The sequence below is a fragment of the Gymnoscopelus braueri genome (assembly GCF_963280865.1).
Source record: "Gymnoscopelus braueri genome assembly, chromosome: 14".
NCBI lineage: Eukaryota > Metazoa > Chordata > Actinopteri > Myctophiformes > Myctophidae > Gymnoscopelus > Gymnoscopelus braueri.
Window position 1 is genome coordinate 16089847 of NC_137619.1, and position 21445 is coordinate 16111291.

Consider the following 21445-nt stretch of genomic DNA (forward strand, 5'->3'; position numbering starts at 1 on the left):
TAACAGCAAAATGGCCGCCATGTGGTCAATATGACATCCAGACAGTTTACAGTATGTCTATTCAGACTCACAGTAATTGAACAGCATGTAGAAATGTCATCATATTTTAAATTACATTTAATTGGCTCATTGTGAAAGGGTCTGCTATGGTGCTATGGTAGTATGGTTAATACAATTGCACTATTTCAGTGGTAATGTGTCTTACTTGCTATTTTGTCTAGGTTCATTATCAAGAGTTAACACAAAATAAGCCTGCCTACCTCAACGTAACTTCTTGGGAAAATTCCAACTCTGCCATGATGCTCTCCTTCATACCAGTTCTGATCCACCTGTCGGACGATGTACACAATGTCTCCCTTTTGAAACGGCAACTCCCTGCCAAAACACCACAGACATTGATCAGAAAAGATGGTTTAGTGAAATTACATAAATAAATAAAATGGAAAAACTTAAGTTAAGTTGTCAAAGAACATTATACACTAAATCATTTGGCCTAGTCTGGCTCAGATGTGTTACATTATGTGTTGTACATGATGACTGTAAATGTGAATGCTTATATTTCTCTCACAGAATATTTCATGCATGTTGTGGCAAACAGTCTTGGCATGCCATAATGACTTTCACCTACTTTAGAGTCTCAGCTCTGAAGTCGAAGCGGGCCAAGGCTGGAGTTCTCTGAGGATACACAAAGTACAGACGGTTAGAAGACAGGCTTATGGAAAATAACATTTAATTATAAAAAAAAGGGGGCCACCTAATTTAAACATACCGTTAAAATTATACCCTTGATCGTGTTAAGAGCAACAAAAAATCACAAAAATCATCTAAAAGAAAAAATACAGTTGTTACACTGTTTTATAAACGATGTATAATTATCACTCTTGCTATGATGGAATTCTGAGAATATTTGTTGATTAGCCAGTATTAAGAGTAGAGAAGCTCCCAGTGTTGTATGAACCATGAGTCTGTAAGCTCATCTGCCTGTTTTATGACCTTTCTGTGTCCCCCAATCTCCCTAGAAGATTCTAGCAATGACAGGAATGACACTCTTGTGACTGTGTTTCTGTTTCAGCTCCAGCCCGTTCGGGGCTGCCAAGAGAGCAGGCAGACCGTAGTAAACAGTACAAGAGTGCTAGTTCACCTCAAGGTAACGCGGTTATGTCGTTATGACGATTCACTTGGACAGGGTCTCAAAATAGAGACAAATATTCACTGTGAAAATTGCACAGACCCTGGTGTCCGACTGCACATATTCTGTGATAAACTCAGCTGATATATTACTCTGACCCTTTTAGTCCACAACACTGCAGAGGAAGCCATCTGTGAACACAGACACCCCACTGACACATCCCCCCAGCCAGGCACCAACTGACATAGCATCTGCCATGTTATTTTCCTTTAAACCACGTTCAACCTGGCGTCCCTATTTTGGGCGTTTCATTATTAGGCGAAACGTTTCCGAATTATTTAAAGATTTACAAACAGCTTAAAAACCTTCAAAAATAGATGAAATATCGTCTATTTTCACTTTTTGTACACGTTGTATATGTTTATAAGTATATAAGGCGTTATACTGTACATATATACTGTATGTACACAGTAAATGGTATATAAGGCTTTGATGCCAAGTATTTGCCAGTAAGTATTTAGTATTTTTATATGGTATCTGCATGTCATTATAGGCGATCATTTCATACAATTTCCAAATGTTTAAGTATACTGTAGCAAAAATAAATAGCAGATCTGTTGTGAGCTTGTAGATAGATTATTTTCAGTATTCATGGTTTCATAAAGTATATATAGGCCAGGGATTGAAGTAAGTCCTTTTGGTCTCCAGGCTATACCTCTATGCCTGATTTCCTTTTCTCTGTGTTGTCTGTGATGTTGAGCAGGTCTCCGAAGCGCTCGTTGGTAATGAACTGATGGTGGGTCGGGACAATGCCTGCATGCCGCCTCGACGCCGCATCCGCCTCTTCCTGCTCTCGCTTCAGCCTCCGTTGCTCCTCCAAGATTTTCTGTCAGGAAATGAGGACAGGACTGTTTGTCTCAACCCTGCCAGATATGGCTCGCTTTCTTTCCCACTGTTTTATTCATGCGACAGACTTGGCATTATATAATACATATGAATGTATAATGCATGAATATGTGTCTACATAAAAAAAAATCACACCCTGTGTGAAGTGGGCGGTGTCTTGCTAGCTAATCACAATACTGAATGGAGTCAACCAATCATGTACAAAAGATAAATACATTTATTGAAACACTCTTTATGATGGACAAAACCATAACTTGAAAAAAACCAAATTTTGGTTTTTTTCAAGTTATGGTTTCTTATATAGGGCTATGCACATGTGTCATGTGACACTGGCCAATCACAGTCCTGAATAGACTGTGATTGGCCAATCACAGCGCAGGATAATTGTACAAATTTCCTGGGCCCAGATCACAGCGCAGGAAAATGTAAATTTTTCCAAATCTCACTTATAGGGGCGGTTTCACCGCCCAAAAAACTCCAATATGAAGATATTGGAGTTTTTTTTTATGTAGACACATTTCTCTGTGCGGAAACATTTTCCGCGATGATTATTATCATTTTTGCCTAATGCCTAATTTACACTGTTGCTTGCCGACAAGAACTGATCGGTTATTTTCGGCAAGCAACACAGTCACGCAAATGAGTATAAAATTGAGCGTAAAAGATAGGGTAACAGATATGGGACAATTTCAGATATTAATATACTATGAAGTATCTAGACTACAATAGCAGTTGTACAGCCTGAAAAGGTGGCTGTAAAGGTAGTAGAATGGAATTGAAGAAGCATGACATCATGAGTGGATGCTAGTTGTACAGTACCTAATGTATTGACTGTATGTGGTAATATCGGCCTATAAATGTATATTGTAAATTCTATGATTTAAAACTAGCTCTAATTGCAATGCTCTGGAACCCTTTCTACAGCCTTTTTATAGAGAGCTCGGGTGACTTGACCAAGTTGGACTTCTTCCACTCCTGACATCACAGCCTTGAGTATGTTGGGAAATGTTGGGGCGGATTTAGTTGTTCAAACACCGATTTCCAACACTGATCTAACATATTTACTGTTCATGAGAATGCCAAATTATGAAATACTGTAGATACTGGATTTTATTTCACAGCACATCCACATTAATTGAATTTCCACCATTTAAAATGATTTGTTTCCATGTTTTTAAGTGTGTCTCCCCAAGCAAGTTTGTTTTTGAGATTAAGAGGAAGTTACCTCTTTATCTCCATGACGTCTCCTCAACACATCATCCTGGTTCTCCCCATGAGCCGGGGAAGAGTCTGAATCTAGAAGGAAACAGAACCATAGTTATACTGTGAAGCACTGTCTCAATCGCATTTATGCAAGAATAAAACATCGCGGTAAAGTCCTCGATTTCAGTGAATATAATAACATGTAGGAATATATACATTCGGCCTATTCATGCTTTGAATAAACACCATCATGTGTGTAATAAAAACACCAGTGGTAACAATAAAACAAAATGCACACACATCACACATCCAAAAAGCAAACCGTATTCCCACATGCACATAGGAATAAACACAGAGTGATTGAATGTATGTTCATGAAAAAAAGAATGATTAGAAGAAACAAAAAATGAACAAAATATTTTTGTTCTTCTTGGACAGAAAATAAATATGACAAAATGGTTTACTGTTATAAACTGACCAAGGAGCATCAGTTTATAGTAATTTCACTCAGTGAACTACGTAGCTGTGCTATTTAGTTTCCTCCCCACCTCAACATACTGTAGATGATTTCACTGTATTCCCAAGGAAGGGTATTGAGAAATAACTTCCAGCTATCATTCTGTTAGCTGTATTTGTCACCCGCTATACTGTACACAGTGTGTGCGAGAAACAATGCTCCAGCTGTTATCTAAGGAAGCCAAAGCAGGAAACATCTTGCTTGACTTTGGACAAAACCCCATCGTAGTGATAGAATGGAAGATGCAGATGTGAACAGTCCCCCAGACAGAAAAAAAGAACAAAAATTCAAATAATACTGACACTGTAATACATCACTTTGAGAAGAGTGTATGCAATGCTACTGCAGCGACCGCCATAAACATTACAGATTCGCCAGTCTGTTTACACAAGCAATACCATAATGTTACAGCACTGTGACACTGTAACGTTATAGAGCTGCATGAACAACAACACAATTGAGTCACTTTGATTTCAACTTTACAATAATATTTGATTATTTATTTTTAACTTGTTATAATTAAACTTTTATGCAACCTCCAATCATATCCTAGTATAAATCAACCCCTTAATATAGAACACTGTCATGGGTGGCGAGCAATGCTTATGTGGCCTTGGACGTTCTTGCATGCACCTCAAATCTGATGTCACCAGAGGACACGTATACATTACCAAAAGCTGCCTGAGTCCCCTATAGTCACTGAAGTTTTTTGATGGGTGTCTGGGGGGGGAGTTGTCGGGCAAGACCTTTACTCATTCACCATGAAATGGAAGAGAGTGCCAAAACACCACACTCAGAGCTGAGACGGAGGCTTCAGCAACACTTTCTAACACACCACACAGATCAGAGATGGAAGGTTTCAGCGTCACGTTGTGGCAAGAGGGACACAAAAAAAAAAGTGAAGACGAGAAGTCGAGAAAACGAAAATGAAGGGACCACAGAGATGGGCACGCATGTAGGAGCGGGACAGAGGAAGAGGGTGGTGACAGTGGAGAAAGTATGGAGATAGCCACCTCTGCGGTAAGCGGCCATGGGATGCAGTAGGTTTCCGTTGGCGTCCAAGAAGCCCTCCCCGTTAGTCAGGCGCTCTGCGGTGCCTCCCTCCCCGTTGCTCAGCCTCTCCAGGACCTCCAGGGAGGACAGGCGCTGGGGGATTAAAGGCCTACACTCAGGAGATGCACAGCTGGGCCTTGGGCTCCCGGTCATTGCCCTGGTGGCCGTTAAGGTCCTGCGCGCCTGTTGGGACTGCAGGGACTTGCGTAGCCGGAACGGTGCCGGGCCCATGAGGAAGAGGTTACCAGGGAGGGTGGTTGAGGCCTTCTTCTCTGGAGGCTGTGCCGTGGCCTGCTGCCGTTCATGCCTCAGGATGGTGGTGAAGCGTGTGTAGGATGCAGGGCAGGAGCCTTTACACTTGCTGGGTTTGAGGTGGAGGTGGTGGTTTAGGTGGTGATGGTGGTGGTTCTGTGGAAGGGAAGGTGTGGTTGGAGTTGTGGGGCTCTCTGACGCGCTGCTGGTCGGAGTCATGGGGCTCCCTGATGCACTGGCTGCTGGGTGGGATTCTCCCGGGGAGTTGTCCTCTGTCTTAGTCCCTGAGGGGGACCCCGTCCGTTCCGAGGATGCGGCCTCCTCCATCGTTTCGTTGCCCGACGACGAGGCCTCCTCCCTGGGCGCCTTGCCTTTGGCATCCCCCAGAGGGCAGGTATTCATCTGGGCGGGGTCGGCGACCAGCAGAGACTCGGCGGACACAGCGGATGCCATGTAGAGGTGTGTGGGGCTGTGCACGGGGCCATTTCCCTGTCCAGAATGCAGGGTCGGGAGGGAGGAGCAGCGAGTTGGCAGGGGGGTGGATCGCTGGATGATCATCTCGAATTCACTGATCCGTGATGAAACGGCGTCCCGTGGAATGTGCCCATCGCCTTCTGACCTTTCACCCCCATTGACGCTCACCTTCTCGAAAAGAGACGCCAGGTTGCGGACGCTGCCCATCGGGCTGGAGCCCACCGAGCCGGGCCGCTGGATGTGATGCATGGTCCTGTACAGGCTAGAGAACTCAGATACACTCCTCCGAGGTGCCGAGGAGTCATTCCCCAGGCCGTCCATGCAGTTTGAATCGTGCCCACTCTCCCTGTCCTCTGCTCCAGCACAGTCTGAGCCACATGTCCTTGTGTATAGATCCTCACAGCTGTGGGCCTTAGGGTTTCTGTCAGACCTAGTCCTGCACTCCTGACTCTCGCCACTGGGGGGCAGAAGCTTAGGCTTGAACTTAGAGGGGAGGATTTGGGGTATGCAGGCTTTGGCAGCGGACAGGGCCTTCTTATTCTGACACTGGTTACCTATTGCATTACTGGCAATACGACTATTTACAGAGGAGCAGGGTGAAATTATATAGCCATTCCCACCTTTATAATCCACTGGCAAGCATGCAGGACAACAGAATAAACAACATATTAGGTTACAATGGTCACAGGTTCACACACATACACACTAAAACACAGTGTCAGGCACATTTCTAAAGTAAACACCAGCTTCCGTCCAAAATTGATGAGAAGAGGAAGCAGACTTGATGCATTAAATGTACATCAAGTAATCAAATGACTGTTATATTAATAGCATGGAACTGCTGTGTAATATGAAGTATAATGCTTTGTAAAGATGGAGCAGGACAAAAGCTAATTTACTAAGTATATTTTAATCTAATAGTTTACTCTTTTAGTCAAGATCACAGTGAGCAGCAACATAAATAGTGAAACAACACAAAATAATACAAGAGTGTTATGCCATGGAAAGCTATGTGATGCTGGAAGTTAGGTAAAAAAATTGATAACAAATACCCATACCAGAAAACAAAGGTAACGTATACCCTGCACATGCGCATGTCTCACTGCAATATCAATATATATTTATAACAACAACAAATAACAAAAGCATAAAAAGTGAATGCCTATGCACTCAAAACTACTTCAAAACTGCTATCTGCCTGCTCATGACCATATAGTCCTGATATTCCCACTTTGATGTATTTTATATCACATAATAACACAACATTATGCCCCTCTCTGTAATATTTCACTGTGCTCTCTTAACAGAGCTGTACATGACTGCCGTCTCTGCTGATTGGTGCTCCCACCACCATCCAATCTGTCGCTGTAATTATTAATGTGTTCTGCAGTGAGAGTTCAACATAGTGGGGGCATTAGTCTAGCGGTTCCTCATAACGGCGTGATAGCAAAAGCACCACAGATGGAATGAGGAAAGGACACATCACTTTCACACCCTGTGAGAGTCTGCTGAAGCGTGACTAATCTCTCCGTCTCAGTCATGTCTGACAGAGACAAAACGCACAGAGCACAGAAGAGGTGATGTTGATACTAATATCTGAATCTGGCATCGAGAGGGAGGGTAACCCTGATCGCCCTCAGGGAAGTTTAGTGCCTTGAGAGACACAAAGTGTTATTGTTTTATTTATTCATTTTTATAGGCAGAAGGCAGAGACTAGCTCAGTAGCCTTGTGGTTAGAATGTCCGCCCTGAGACTCGGAGGTCGAGGGATCAATCCCTGGCCGAGTCATACCAAAGACTATAAAAATGGGGACCCAATGCCTCCCTGCTTGGCACTCAACATTAAGTGTTGGATTGGGGGTAAGTCCCTGTGGCATACTTGCGCCATGTCCATGGTACGTCAAGCTGCCTCATGCTACGGAAACAGGAGATAGGCTCCTGACCTACGGGCCAAATACCTCGGGAACTGTTGGTTCCCAAGACAGGGACACATGATGAAGGTTATGTTCCTTTTCTTTGTGCTTTTCGACACCGCACTGTGTGCCTGTTGAACAGCCACTGAGTCTATGCATGAAGGTGGTGCCTCTGGCTGGAGATAGGCCTAATGATGAGAGAGTGTGCCAGTCAGATGACTTTGCTCAAGCCTTGCAGCTTTGAATCCTTTGACAGCAGTTTCTACAACTTGATTACCTGAGGATTCTAGTCAAGCTTTTAGACGCATGAAGCTCATAAGCCTGACGCATAATCAGTCAGCTAAAACATCAGCCATCACTTCTCTTCATTTCCTGAATCAAACCCCTTCAGCTACTATAAAAACAAAAATTATAAGTTAGGATTATATACGTTCATCATTTACGTGAAAAATACTAACTAATAGACACATTTAAACACATGCTCTCTGACATGCTTGACTTTGGAGCAAGTGTGACTTCTCGGTTGAGATGACAGGTATTGGGGACAACATTGCCTATTGCGCATGACATGTCCCCTTCCTTTCTCCTCCTTCTCCCTCTCCTCCCCCTCAGCATTTCTCTATCTGGTCATGTGCACTGGCATTCCAGGCTCTGACCTCACAGTGACAGCTGACTTCCTCATGAATTCCCACCCTCTTCTGTTTATCTCACCCCTGTCTGGTTAGGCTGAGAAGAGCAGAGGGCTGTTTATCTCTCTCCCTTTTCCTCCTCATCCGTCCCTGGCTCTAAAAGCCTCGCCCTAAAGCTTGCCTAATGGCTGCCTGCTCACAACTGAAGCACAAGAGGGGAGGGGGGGATCCCCAAAGTTAGCTTCCATTGATCTAAAAAGAGAGCCTCACTCCTTCCATGACTTTTCCAAAGCAGATGGCCAGCACAGCATTCGATGGAAACTTCCAAAACTAAAAACCAGGGGGAAAAACAGAAAAAGAAAAAAGAAAACTGCAGTGGGAATGAATGCTGCGAGATGATTGGCCATTGCCATGATAACCTGGAGCGAAGAGAATGTGTGGATTCCAACGTAAAGTTAAAAGGAAACACATGTATCCCTGACATGTTAACAGCTTAGCATTGCTGTCTCCAACACATTGGTTCTGTCTCAGTGGTTAAAGGGCTTTAAGTGGACCACTGCCTATCTCTTCATTCACAAACGCACACACACAAACACACAAACACACAAACACACACACACACACACACAGTACATACATTTCCCCGGGAACATGTGCTGCATGTTTGGAAACCTACCTTTAGAGGAGGTGCTGCCGTGACGCTTGTTGAGGGCCCGTAGACCTTGCAGGGGAATATCTCCACCCTCCAGCACACTCTTGTAAACATGGCGGTCATTTTCAGGAGCCCCAGGCTCACTGTTGGGTGATCCCCTGTCCGTCTCCACCTCGCTATGTCCTGACGTACAAGAGGAGCTGGGCGGTAGAGAGAAACATTAAAATTACTGCTGGAAATTTAAACACAAGTCTCATTTATTTGGATAAGTTGCGTAAAATGCATTTATTGGAAGAACAGAGGCACCCCCTTTGGAAACAGTAGTATGCTGCCATATGGCTCTCATTCGATTTGGTCTGACGTAATCAACTTAAGCGCAATGCAGATTTAAAGGAGACAAACTAAGCTGGGACACAAATAATGGTGCTTTTATACAAGAATGTGTGGAATTTGGACAACTGTTACGCGGAAGCATGGACTCCTACCCTTATTTTGACATTCCAATGTGAGAGATTGCTAAAAATATTCCCTGACTGTTCCCACATGGTTGCACCTGTACAATTCTCAGGTTTACTCTCTGTTCTGGACGCCACTGAAGTGCTTTGCATTCTGCTCCTCTATTTGTGCAGACAGAATGAGCTCATTAACCCACACAGAAATTCGAGCATCATCATTAATCTAGGTGAAAAAAATAATACATACGCTGTAAAAAAGAAATATTTTTTTTATGTAAAAGAAGGAAAAGAGGAAAACGTAGTTTTTTTTAAACAATTGTTTTTCTTCTTCTTTTTTTTTGCTTCCTCTGCCCTTGCCAAGTCAGTTTTACAAGCGTAGGCCAATTTACAGATATATTGCACTAGTTATTCACCACCTCAACAATAATCCCTTTCATAGATCTCAGAAAAAAAGCAATTTGGACACTGCTGGCACTGGCAGCAGAAGGCCACATTTATAGGTAACAGAAGGCCAACGTTTAGTATAGTTACATTCAATAATTTGAATAAATTCTGCACAGGACTTGTACAAGGATCCGAGTAACGCAATGGAAGATCTCAGCTAGTCTCTTGGAAGGACTTTGGTGAAGTCATAGAGAGAAATAGGAAATTAGGACCCAGCGCAGCAGCATAACCACTAAAGTTTAACTGAATCATGACACCACAGACCAAAAATGTCCATACAAACTCCATTTCAACGGGCACACATTGCCAAACTTGCTGACACATGCTGTTTGATTCACTATAAGAGGTTACCGTACATTGCAAGACTCCTGGAATAGCTCAGTGGTATCCTGATGGACACAATAACTTGATTTGGATGCTATTCGATTTATCTACTAAAATGACTCTCTCTCTCTCTCCCTCTCTCTCTCCCTCTCTACCTCTGCCTCTCCCTCTCCCTCCCTCTCCCTCTCTCCCTCCCTCTCCCTCACACAGGATGTCTGTTACTGACCTCACTCCAACTCAAAAATAACATTAGCTGTTCATTCAGTTATCTGTAACTGACATTAAGAGACATGCCAAGGGAAGAGTTTAGTCTTACAGCAAGCTATTATCTTTGCAAGAATGATCTTCAAACTGATATCCAATTTCAAAGGCCCAAGTGAATTCCCAAGAAAACGTTCCCACCCTAAACACATGTGCCTTTGAAGAAAGTTGGTGTGTGGCTTTGTGCTTTTTCCTATGAAACGTTAGGGTCAATGAACTCTCACTACAGTATCTATCTGGAAGCCATTAAACCGTTTTGTTTGTTGACACCAAAGCATCAGGCATTACTGTATAATAAACGCTTAAAGAAATGCGTGTACCGTAAACTACTTTGTTCTGTCTTCTTTTCTACCCAGTACTGAAGCAAAAAGTTTAGTTTTACAGAAAGGTTCAAGCTGTATTTTAGGGAACTCTTCCCAGTGTATTGGAACAACAAAGCTACACTCCTGTTGATGCTTACTGGCACATAATCATTACAACAGATGGAAAGTTCTCTGCATAAACTGAGGGGGATGTTTTTTTGCTGGACGGGAGCACACGAAAAGTCACCATGGCTCAGTGCAGAATTCCTTACATTTTATTACATAAACAGAAATAGAACACATAAATCTCTTCTGACAGAAACAAAGCCATGGAGGACTTTACGCTGTTTGTTGTCTTGTTGATCACCCATCTCCTTTCATCATGCAACTGTTTGTGTCTATATTTTACAGTGACACACACACACGCGCGTCCATCCCAGAGTGACCTAACGGTTTTTCAAAGATATGCAGCAGGGTGGGTTTGGGACGGAGTTCCCTCTATTCTTATACCATTCAGGTTGGACTCCGTGGACTGCTGCTTTTAAATCAAATCAACACGGAATGGCCATGTCCCCCAACTACCACCCCAAATATACCCTGAAATCCAAACAGAGGACACACTGTTCTGTCAGGTTTTTCACATTATTAACAGGAAGCAGGAGTCCCCTCTGTAGGCGGGCAAGCTCTACAGGATGGAGGAAACGCTTCGATTCCTCATCTGACACTGGGCTACACAGTAGCACAGCATGCCTCGAATAATCATCGGCATTCCGCTAAGAGTCAGACAGCCTTAAAACAGATGCATCAATACAGGAAGAAGAGAAGGGTGGACTTACTACTGCTGCAGGTCGGACGCCTTTTCCAGGGGGCTGAAAGAGGGGGCACTCTGCAACAAACCAAACAAAGAAGTCATTGATAGATCCACAGGAAGGACTCCTCCACACAGAACAGAAGAAGAAGGAGCATTAGCTATGCTCAGATTCTCTCGTCTCTCTCCCCTGCGCGCTCTGCTTGTCTGGGCTTCTCGTCCTCCAGTGCTGGGCGCTTAAGATTTTGCTGGACCAGGCTTGGCATGGGGGAGTAAAGCGTGTGTTTTGACCTGCATGCAAGTTGGAGAAAACAAGCAGCAGTAAGCAGGGAGGGGGGGGGGGGGGGTTGGGTGGGCGTGCATCGGTCAGGGGGCACCCATGCGGGGAGGGGGGCTGTCACAGCCTCAGCCAATAGGCTGCTGTCTCTCGGTGAAGCCATCTCTTTTGTCTGGTATTGAGTCACTCTCATTACCAATGGAGCAGACCAGAGCGGGGGACAATTAACCAGCTGGTGGAGCAAGCGGGCCAAATTACACACGCGCGCACACACACACACACACACACACACACACACACACACACACACACACACACACACACACACACACACACACACACACACACACACACACACACACACACACACACACACACACACACACACACACACACACACACACACACACACACACACACACACGCACACACGCACAGAAAGTCATTCAAGCATACACGTGTCTCCAACAAAACAAACTACAAATAATACAGTCAGGAATAAGACATTTGAAAAATACATGAAAGTTGTTGACAATAGAAAATTGAGATATTATAGAAACAAGCAAACAAAAAGCAAAAACAACATTAGAGATAAAGGTAAAACAACACAAGTGCAGTGTGAGTGATTGAAGCACGAAGGTGAGGGGAAATACAGCTGGTATTTCTGGGCAGTTACTACCCCCAAAACACAGGGAGAGCCATTCGCTGGGGTACCACCCTGCTAGCGTTTTGAATGGTTTAGAGACGGCTAATTTTAGCCCACTGTCTCTGTTGCTTTTCTCCTGTGTTCACGTCACGGAGGGTAAAAATAACGTGACGTGACACAGAGGCTATGAATAAGAGCACAAGTGTTGTTTGCAAATAAGATTGCACAATCCCATGCCAGCCAGCCAGCCTGGCCCTGTTAGTAATGCCACATCCACTTCCCCCCATGGCGAAGCCCCCCCACACCCCGGCCCTGTTCCAACCAGACCAGGAGTGATCTGAACAGCTCATTTCCCCACAACATGCCTTTCCAGTCAGTTGCTGGGGCAGGAGGATCATTATTAACCTTTCAAAATGCCTGTCTTTATAAGAACAGAATTTAAGTCTGGCAGGTCTATAGTCTGATCTATTTATAAAGCCAAATGTTCCATGTCCCTTCAGCCTTTTGAGAACACGCCATGACTCAGAACATGTCTGACTCAACAGAGGGTGAGATGGGGGGGTGTTTGATAGTGTCCCCTGATACCCGTGGGTAATTGGGCTTACACATACGGCGCTGATGGAAAGTCAACAGGAAACGAGCATGAAAGGCTTATCTCAACCCGAGGAATGGAATCTTAATCTTATTATTTACAAGACGTTCTGCAGATGCCCGAGTGATGTCCGCGTGTGTGACAAGACAGTATGTATGTCACGTACCAAGCTGAATTTTAAATTCATCCTAAAACTGGCATGAAAAAGTCTTTCACATCCCGAGAGAGCTGTGTGCGTTCAAAAATGGCTTATGGAATGATTAAGGCGGAGAACATAAAAGTAGGTGAGAGATGATGAATGCACATTTCACTTCACCCGTTGAGCAAATAGAGGTAGAGGGTGATATTGCTTGCCTTATCTATCACACCAGAAGGTGGATGTGTCATTTCCCTGCCACTGTATAAGGACAGGGACTGGAGAATCTCCTCCTAATGAGTCAGTGGAACGCTTGCTCACTTTCACAGGTCTGTTTCCAAACAGGTGTCTCCTATAAGTCATAAGTGTGTGTGTGTGTGTGTGTGTGTGTGTGTGTGTGTGTGTGTGTGTGTGTGTGTGTGTGTGTGTGTGTGTGTGTGTGTGTGTGTGTGTGTGTGTGTGTGTGTGTGTGTGTGTGTGTGTGTGTGTGTGTGTGTGTACGCCCGTTGGTTAGTGTAGGATACTGCGTACTTCATTCGCATTCAAAAGAGCAATCATGAGAAGTTCATAGTAACATGAATCCCATTCTTTCCAACACCTTATATATACTGTATGTTGCTAGGCTCTAATGAAAACAACCGTTCCCCCTGTGTGAGGCGACCTTTTACAGCTAGACACTCGTCTCATCAACACAAAACACTTACAGATAAAAGGTTAAGTGTATGACAAAAGGTCAAATATGAAATCACAATGATGTAGCAGGCGTATGGGTTTATAGCTTGCTTGCTTCCGGTGGTATGGGGATAAGGGGATGGGGGGGTGGAGTCTCACACTCGATGGTCTCCATGTGAGTCTGAGCAGAGACAGAGTGGCAACAACCCCCCCCCCCCCCCCCCATCAGAATATGCGATCCAGATGGAGTCACTCAGTCAGGCGTAGGAGGGTAAAAGCGCTTCTTCCAAACCAGAGTTATGTATGGAATTCCAGCTCCAACAAACCATGTATGTCCACATATCTCTGATTGAACTCCCCCCCCCCCCCCGTGGGTTTCCAACCTGCTAACATTATTCGAGCGGGCTGTGACTGTGCACAGGTGTCGCTGTGCACTAACCACTTGAGAATGTATTTCACTAGGTTTAAGATTGCATCACGTCAGTCTCCGGCATGTTACATGTCAGGCATTTAGTTGAAGTTCCTATTGTCTCAATCGAGGGGAGTGATTGAGTCAATCACTCACTGCGTGATTGACTCAGCCAATATGTTGACATATTGGCTGCTGGGAGATCTTTTCTGTTATCTTCTGTTTATGGGCTGGTCTCACAGAGCCACACTGCCATTATTAGCACTTTTCTTAAGCTAAATATGGAAAGAGAGATTTCCATGGAATCAGAAGAACTTTCGATAATGTGAAGTACTAATCCTTAGACCTCTACAGCAGTCTGATGGTCATTTATCAGAACAAGGGTCCATCTAACCAGAGGCCTTAAGGGCCAGCTTTTCATGTACCCCCTGAGCAGTCCAATCTATTCTGGCTTCCAGCCAGAACACCTCTCTCTAGCCACTCTGACTCAAGAACAGATATGTCAATCAAATACCAATGAGCCAGGGTGTCTGGCCGGGGCCTGAGGTCAAATACTACACATACCAGGTGTAGTTTTAGAAGTGGCTTTGACATTAAACAGGAGCCAGTGGTCAAACCGAGCTCACCCGGCAACCATCCAGGCGGTGATAACACCCACAGAGGGTTAGCAGCCTCTTGTGCTTCTAACCCTTCCCGTCATATTCAGTGACCTAGTGTAGCTGGAGTCGGAGTCAACCGTGTCTATCCATGGACACCCTTGTGACTCAAGCACAGCGGCGTCTGGGAACAGGAGATCCCTCCCCCGTCCTGAGCTGATGCTAGGACATGATCTCATGTCGTAGGCAGGGGTGCCGCCTCATATGATCCAGGGTGTGGTGTTCCGAGCAAAGCTGCCCGGAGGTGACTGACAGACAACACGGACAGGGAACATCTGCTCTGCGGGCAGCCAGTGCCATACTTGCCTGGTGCCAGCTAAGGCCCGAGGCATGGATTTGTCAGGGCACTTCAACCGAGTCATCTATGACAACCTCATTCCCTCGCCCTTCAATCACTTGGTAAATATACCAGATAGACAGACAGGCAGGCGGATGGACAACATTTAATACCTCCGCCAGGAAATCATGCGTTTGGCCTTGTGTGTGTGTGTGTGTGTGTGTGTGTGTGTGTGTGTGTGTGTGTGTGTGTGTGTGTGTGTGTGTGTGTGTGTGTGTGTGTGTGTGTGTGTGTGTGTGTGTGTGCTCGTGCGTGTGCATGTGCATGTGTGTGTCTGTCTGCAGTAAATCTTGTGTACTACTAGGCTGTCATATTTCTTGTGCACATTAACAGCAGGCCATGGACTTCAATTCTCAAAGATTTTCCAAATCGCTGAATGACAATTATGTTATTTTTTGGGAGTTTAGAATCGCAGAGCAATCATCCTTCCAAGCTATGGGATAAGCATGTAGCAAATTACACTTTCTCTTGTTTAAGGGATGTACCAGATCAAGGAATCGCAGACATGAAAGTTCACCGGTACATCTTAATGTTAGATTAACCCGACCACAAACCCCAGAATCATCATAATCTTTACAGAGAGTTCAGTCCTGATGCTCGGCAAAGCTTGCACCAAAACTAATATAGCCTAGTACAGCCGTCTTGAAATCACATAAATGTAGAGTTGCCGGACAAACATGATTGGAAAATAACACGTTTTGGGTGATGCTGTGGAACGCTTTCATGGCTGTAGAGAGTTTTAACTAAATACATCGCTATTATTGTTAGGGGATGCCACCTGGCAGAGATGTGTGCTCTACTGAGCGCACCATTCTAGCTGTGTATTTCAAGGGTCTGGGATTATCGTGGAGTCTAATGCTTGAGTGGACCCCACAGAATCATCAGGCGAAGAGTGACTCGTGCTTCAATCACCTTGTCCAGTCCTCTGTCCTACAGTTATGTCATGTATCCTCATTGGCAGAGTGTGCATCAATGTTTAAAAAAAATACAAATAATACAAAATTAAATGTGTTCCACGTGGGTGTTGAGTTAATGGTATGCAAGAACAGCAACGCTGTGAGGCTTAGCATTCCTGGCCAGGGACCTGAGGATCCTGTTGTAAGGAAGACAATACAAAGATGGCCTATTGCCTAGTGCAGTCACAACAGCTGTTTGATACATCACTTATCCCTATATCATATTCCAATATGGCACTCACTCCATATCACTGTCATTGTGTCTCTGAATTAACACACAGTAAATCTAAATCATCTACTTTACACTAGGTAAAAGCTATGGCTATTGTATTAAGTCGGAATATGTTTCCACTGCCTGTGCCGAGAATGATGCAATTCACAAACAAACTCACTGAGGCCCCTCAGGTAAAAGTAAACAGTCTAGACTTAGACCTGGTGTTTGAGGGAGATCACAAAGTAAAATCCTCAGTGTTCATTTGACTCTGAGGGTGTACAAAATGTAACCAATTGGACCCTTATGGGTCTCCTTGAGTTACAAATGGATGAATTAACAGTGAGGAATTTACTGTGCACAAATGACCCTTTCTTGAGGACGAGCAATGGCAGTAACAGCATGGTAGTTGAATGGGCTTCCGAAAATACTGCTTAGTAAAGCATGGAAACAAGAAAAAACAAAGGACATGAAAAAAGAAATTAGATGTATATTGATCAATGTCTCATTATGTCTCATTGACCTAACCTCAACAGGTCAAAGTAAATTTAGTGCTCAGATGATACAAACTGTGCCCTCCTTACATGCCCTCATGTAAGCCTGATTTTATGTTAAGGTTAAGCATTAAAAACATTATTTCGTAAAAGGACTGGAAATATAAAGTGCCGGGTTTGGAAGAATTTGGAGGTAGTCTTTACAGACAGACACGGTTTGTTTTAGGCATTGTTTAAAACATGGATGTTATCACATGCATATTTCATAATAGAATAACACTGTCCGTTTAAAAGACAGTGTGACCACTTACCGCGTTCCCAAACTCCATCTCAGAAAAGAATCTATACCAAGGCTCATTCTCTAAATCTATATCTTCTGGACTTACATCCTGAGTCTAGGGGGGCATGGCAACAAGGAAAAGAGGAGAAAGACAGAGAGAAGACATTTCAGACAGCACAGAATATACACATAATGAGGCTATGAAACATTCCTGATGGAGCCAACACAATGATTCCCCAGTGTCGTAAAACACTGGTTCTCTCCTGTTCCGGGGAACCCCAGGGGTCTTTGAGAGAGGGGTTCCGGGGGGTCCACAGCTAAGTTATTGACAGTTTTGAACCAAATGGACCCTTTCGGCTCTGTAACTCTGAGGGTGTACAAATGTACCCATACGGAATCCATTTGTACACTCATAGAGTTAAATTAACACGATGATTTTACAGTAAAGATTGGGAGTCTGTGGCATAATGCATGTCAAACTGGGGGTCCTTGGAAATCAAAAGGTTGAAAATAACTAGCATAAATGATCCAGAATTCTAAGTTCCAAAAAATGTGGATGCCATTCCTGGCATTGCTTGACAATAGTTGAGTAAAGTGGATATCTGGCTGCTATGGTGCATCCTTCACTTATGGACTCTTAACTATCCCTGCTTTCTGATGGTCATCGATCCCACCCATGTGTTTCTGTATGTACTGTTAATCTTATTTTTCTGTCATTTTGTGTCCTGCATTGTTGTACTATTTGACCAAAAAAAAATTATAAATAAATGAGCCAGAATTCTAATCAAAAAATGATGTCTTGGGATGTCTTTATGACTGACTGGTATATTAACCAAGCTAGTTCAACAAAAATGTGGTGCATCCTTCAACGTGCACATATTTGTATATGTGCATGTTGTACATATCTATTGCACTGACAAAACACATACTGTTGGCAATAAAACTGTATGCAAGGACAGATATCTGATAGTGATTTAATGCAATGAAATTGTGAGATATTTTTGGAAGGACTCAATATAGAATATAAATATGTTTGGCATCACGGTGGAGAGCACTAGATGAAAACAAGAGAGAACACAGCCAGCTACAGCAACAAATGTACTGACCCGTAATGACTGAGCCTGCAATTACAAAACAAATTGTGTCCTGCATTTGAGAACGGTTGTCAGGACGAATGAGTGCTTAATTGACCAGCTATCAGCTGCACTCTAACAGTAGGGCTGGGCGATATAACTTCAAATCAATATGTCAAATCAATTGTGCAGTATACCACTCTAGCTGTAGTTTTGAGTGGGAGCCTTTTTCACACCTTTCACGCGACTGGTGAACTTTTGCTTCGATTACGATTAATGAAAGATTCTTAAAAAAGAAAATAGTGAAAAGAGAAAAAAAAAAAGATAACATTTATGTTGCAACGTTCAAGACCTCCTTTGGGGAGAAGATTCAGGGACCGTGCTACGTATCCAAGCAAGAAGGTGTCTAAGGAAGCCTAATTATGCAGGTGACAAAGCTCATTATCAAAAGACAGACCCTCAAGGACACAGAATGACGGCACAACATACATCAGCTGTGTGTAGACACGACTGCACTTCCTCTCAAGAAAACACAGTATCCATCTTGTGTGTGTGTGTGTGTGTGTGTGTGTGTGTGTGTGTGTGTGTGTGTGTGTGTGTGTGTGTGTGTGTGTGTGTGTGTGTGTGTGTGTGTGTGTCTGTACACTGATCCCCCTCACACCAAGCCGATTCAGCCCAATAACCTTAAGTTGAACATGGGAAGAACAATGGCTATCCTTGTAAGTGATACTCCCACACTGGCAGAAAGGATCATCTGTCACCGCAACGAGACACCCTCTAGGAATGTCGCACACATGGCAACTCAGGCTGCAAATAATATACTACTACGTCCCCCCTTTAGAGCTGTGTTAGTGAAGCCGCCACGCGCCCGCCAGCTTATAAAACGTAGGGAGAGAGCAGTTACACAACATGCACAGTCAGAGACACCGCACCAGGCGAACACAGGCAATGAAGACAGCAGCTTGGCTTGGCTAGCGTACCGTTCTCTCCAGCTTAAGCACCGATGATTTTCCTGGCTCGTATTCAAAGATGCTCTTGGGTTCCGCACGATACTTCCTGGTGTCCACCTTTTTATCTGGGGGCTCCCACTCGTTCCTATGAAGAGGGAGAGAGGAGAGAGAGGGGGGGGGGTTGAGATGGAGGAGAGCCTATCCTTATCAAGTGGTCTCCATGGCAACCATTCTAAAGATGACGTCCTAGTCATGATGAGAGCTCATCCATTTGGATCTGCTATTTTCTCCCCCTGTTTTCTTCACTTATGATGACGGAACACAAAATTCATTTCACAGGCCTGTCAAAGCACTAATCGAATCAGTTCAACAAGATTGTTTGCTGTGACCGAAACCAGAGCAAAGAATTTCCTCAGATGATACTTAATAGCCAGACTTCAGAAGACAAACAAAATGTAATGGACGATACCATGTATTTAAAATATAAATATAGAGGGATCATTGCAAAAAAATTACATTAAATTAATACATTTATTTGTACTATTTAATATTGATATCAGACTCAAAAATCCAATATCGGTCAGATCAGGCTCTATAAAAATGTGATAAGACTTTATATTAAGGTTGGGTCTATAATGCACATTTCTAATGCATTCTAATGCACTTATAAGGCATTATAACACTTGTTATACATGTTTATTTGTATGCATAACAACTTATAACAAGGTTTATGAAGTATTATAACTTATAATAATATAATCTATAAGTGCTGGTCATAATGCCTTATAAACTCAGTGGAACAGCATATCATAACAGCCAGGTAACGCTTTAATTAAAGGTCGGGTCTATAATGTATTATAATCACATTTATAATGCATTATAATGCACTTATATAATGCTTCATAACACTTGTTATAAATGTTTATAATTATGCAACATAAACAACAACTTATAACAAACACACTTTATAGCTGCCAAAGTTATGGTAGTTATAATGTGCTGTTCCACTGAGCTTATAATGCATTATGACCAGCACTTGTTATACGTTTTAAACGTAAAATGTAAAAGGTTGTAAACATTTATAACAAGTGTTATAATGCCTTATAAGCATATATAAATGCAATTATAATGCATTATAGACCCAACCTTTAAGTAAAGTGTTACCAAAATGTTTTAATATATGATATCGTACAGTAATCGCTGCCAATGTGTTTCATATGGTCAGTTGTTCCCGAAGCAAGCAAAAAATGTACTTTCTCAGGAGACTGAACTTTTATATGGTAGACCGACCGTACCATTATGGTTTTAATTGAGAGTATTCTGTGCTACTGCCTGGTCTGGTTGGGAAATACTGAATTGACTCATTAAATTACAGAAAAAATGTTTAAGCAATACTGCAACAGGGGGGCAGCGGCCTGAGGCTATAACTATTAGGGGTCCTTGGCATGTGAAGGTATGGGAACCCCTGCCCTAGCTAATCTATACAGCATTTGACTAGACTGATTAATTAATACAACAGAATTACCTCTGGTGTAAGAATGAGAGAGCAAGAAGGAACATCAAGTTTCCTTCTACAAACAGATACAGATATGTCTGTAAAAGATACAACTACTAAAATGGCAAAGAATTGACAAACTGCAACTTCCAGTTAATTACTGGTTACTAAATCATTTTGTTTCGTGAGCTCTTTACATAAAAGTTACATCTTAAACAAACTAATCATCACAGTTTTCTTTTAAACCTCAAACGGTGTACATTACGTACTGTTTTTTTTCTCTCCAAAATGGACAAAGAAAGCCCATTCAGTTCATTCAGAGGACAGTCAGTTAGTCATGTCATCTAGAGCTCCACTGAACAACAGTTTATCCTCCGTCACCTGTCCTCCCTTCATCACTCCATCATTCATTCTTGCACATGCTTTAGAGGGTGGATTGTCTTTGTCAGCGCTGACTTTCTGTGTGTGTGTGTGTGTGTGGGGGGCAGGGGGGGACCATGGGTGGGGTCACAGTAAGGCTGTGACCCCACTTTGATGTGGCGTACAAAAATAGTTAAAATAGAAAATCAAGAAGCTCACAACCTGTTGCGATCGAGCTTGTAGATCTGCTATTTTCAGTCGTTCTCCAGCCCCAGGTCACAGCTAGCATGGGAGCTAGTAGGGAGCTGGAGATTAAGGCAGACCGCACTAAACACCAGGTCTGGGGATCTTGCTCTGCTCTGTAGTGTATAACAGTTCTTAAAGTGGGGGCTGGGACCCCCGGGGGTCCTTGAGGGAGTTCCAGCAGGGGGTCCCCAAACCCATGCATCTAAATGATTGATAGTTAGGAACCAAATGGACCCTTACAGGTCTGTAACTCCGACAGTGTACAAATGGAACCACAGGTCCATTTTGTTCCATTGATACATCCTCGGACTTATGGGGGTCTATGGCCTATTGC

The 21445-nt window shown here is 43.4% G+C and overlaps 1 protein-coding gene across 1 annotated transcript in view; it reads right to left on the reverse strand.

Moving 5' to 3' along the window:
• Positions 1-21445, reverse strand: part of sorbs1 (sorbin and SH3 domain containing 1) — a 44194-nt gene that overhangs the window by 11327 nt on the left and 11422 nt on the right. Inside the window, exons 12-20 of the mRNA XM_080448624.1 lie at positions 19041-19155; positions 17019-17102; positions 11350-11399; positions 8752-8927; positions 4769-6166; positions 3261-3325; positions 1845-2015; positions 629-675; positions 261-375 (exon numbers count right to left, since the gene is read on the reverse strand). Of these exons, the coding sequence (XP_080304750.1) occupies positions 261-375; positions 629-675; positions 1845-2015; positions 3261-3325; positions 4769-6166; positions 8752-8927; positions 11350-11399; positions 17019-17102; positions 19041-19155 (2221 nt within the window). The remainder of the gene's footprint in view (positions 1-260; positions 376-628; positions 676-1844; positions 2016-3260; positions 3326-4768; positions 6167-8751; positions 8928-11349; positions 11400-17018; positions 17103-19040; positions 19156-21445) is intronic.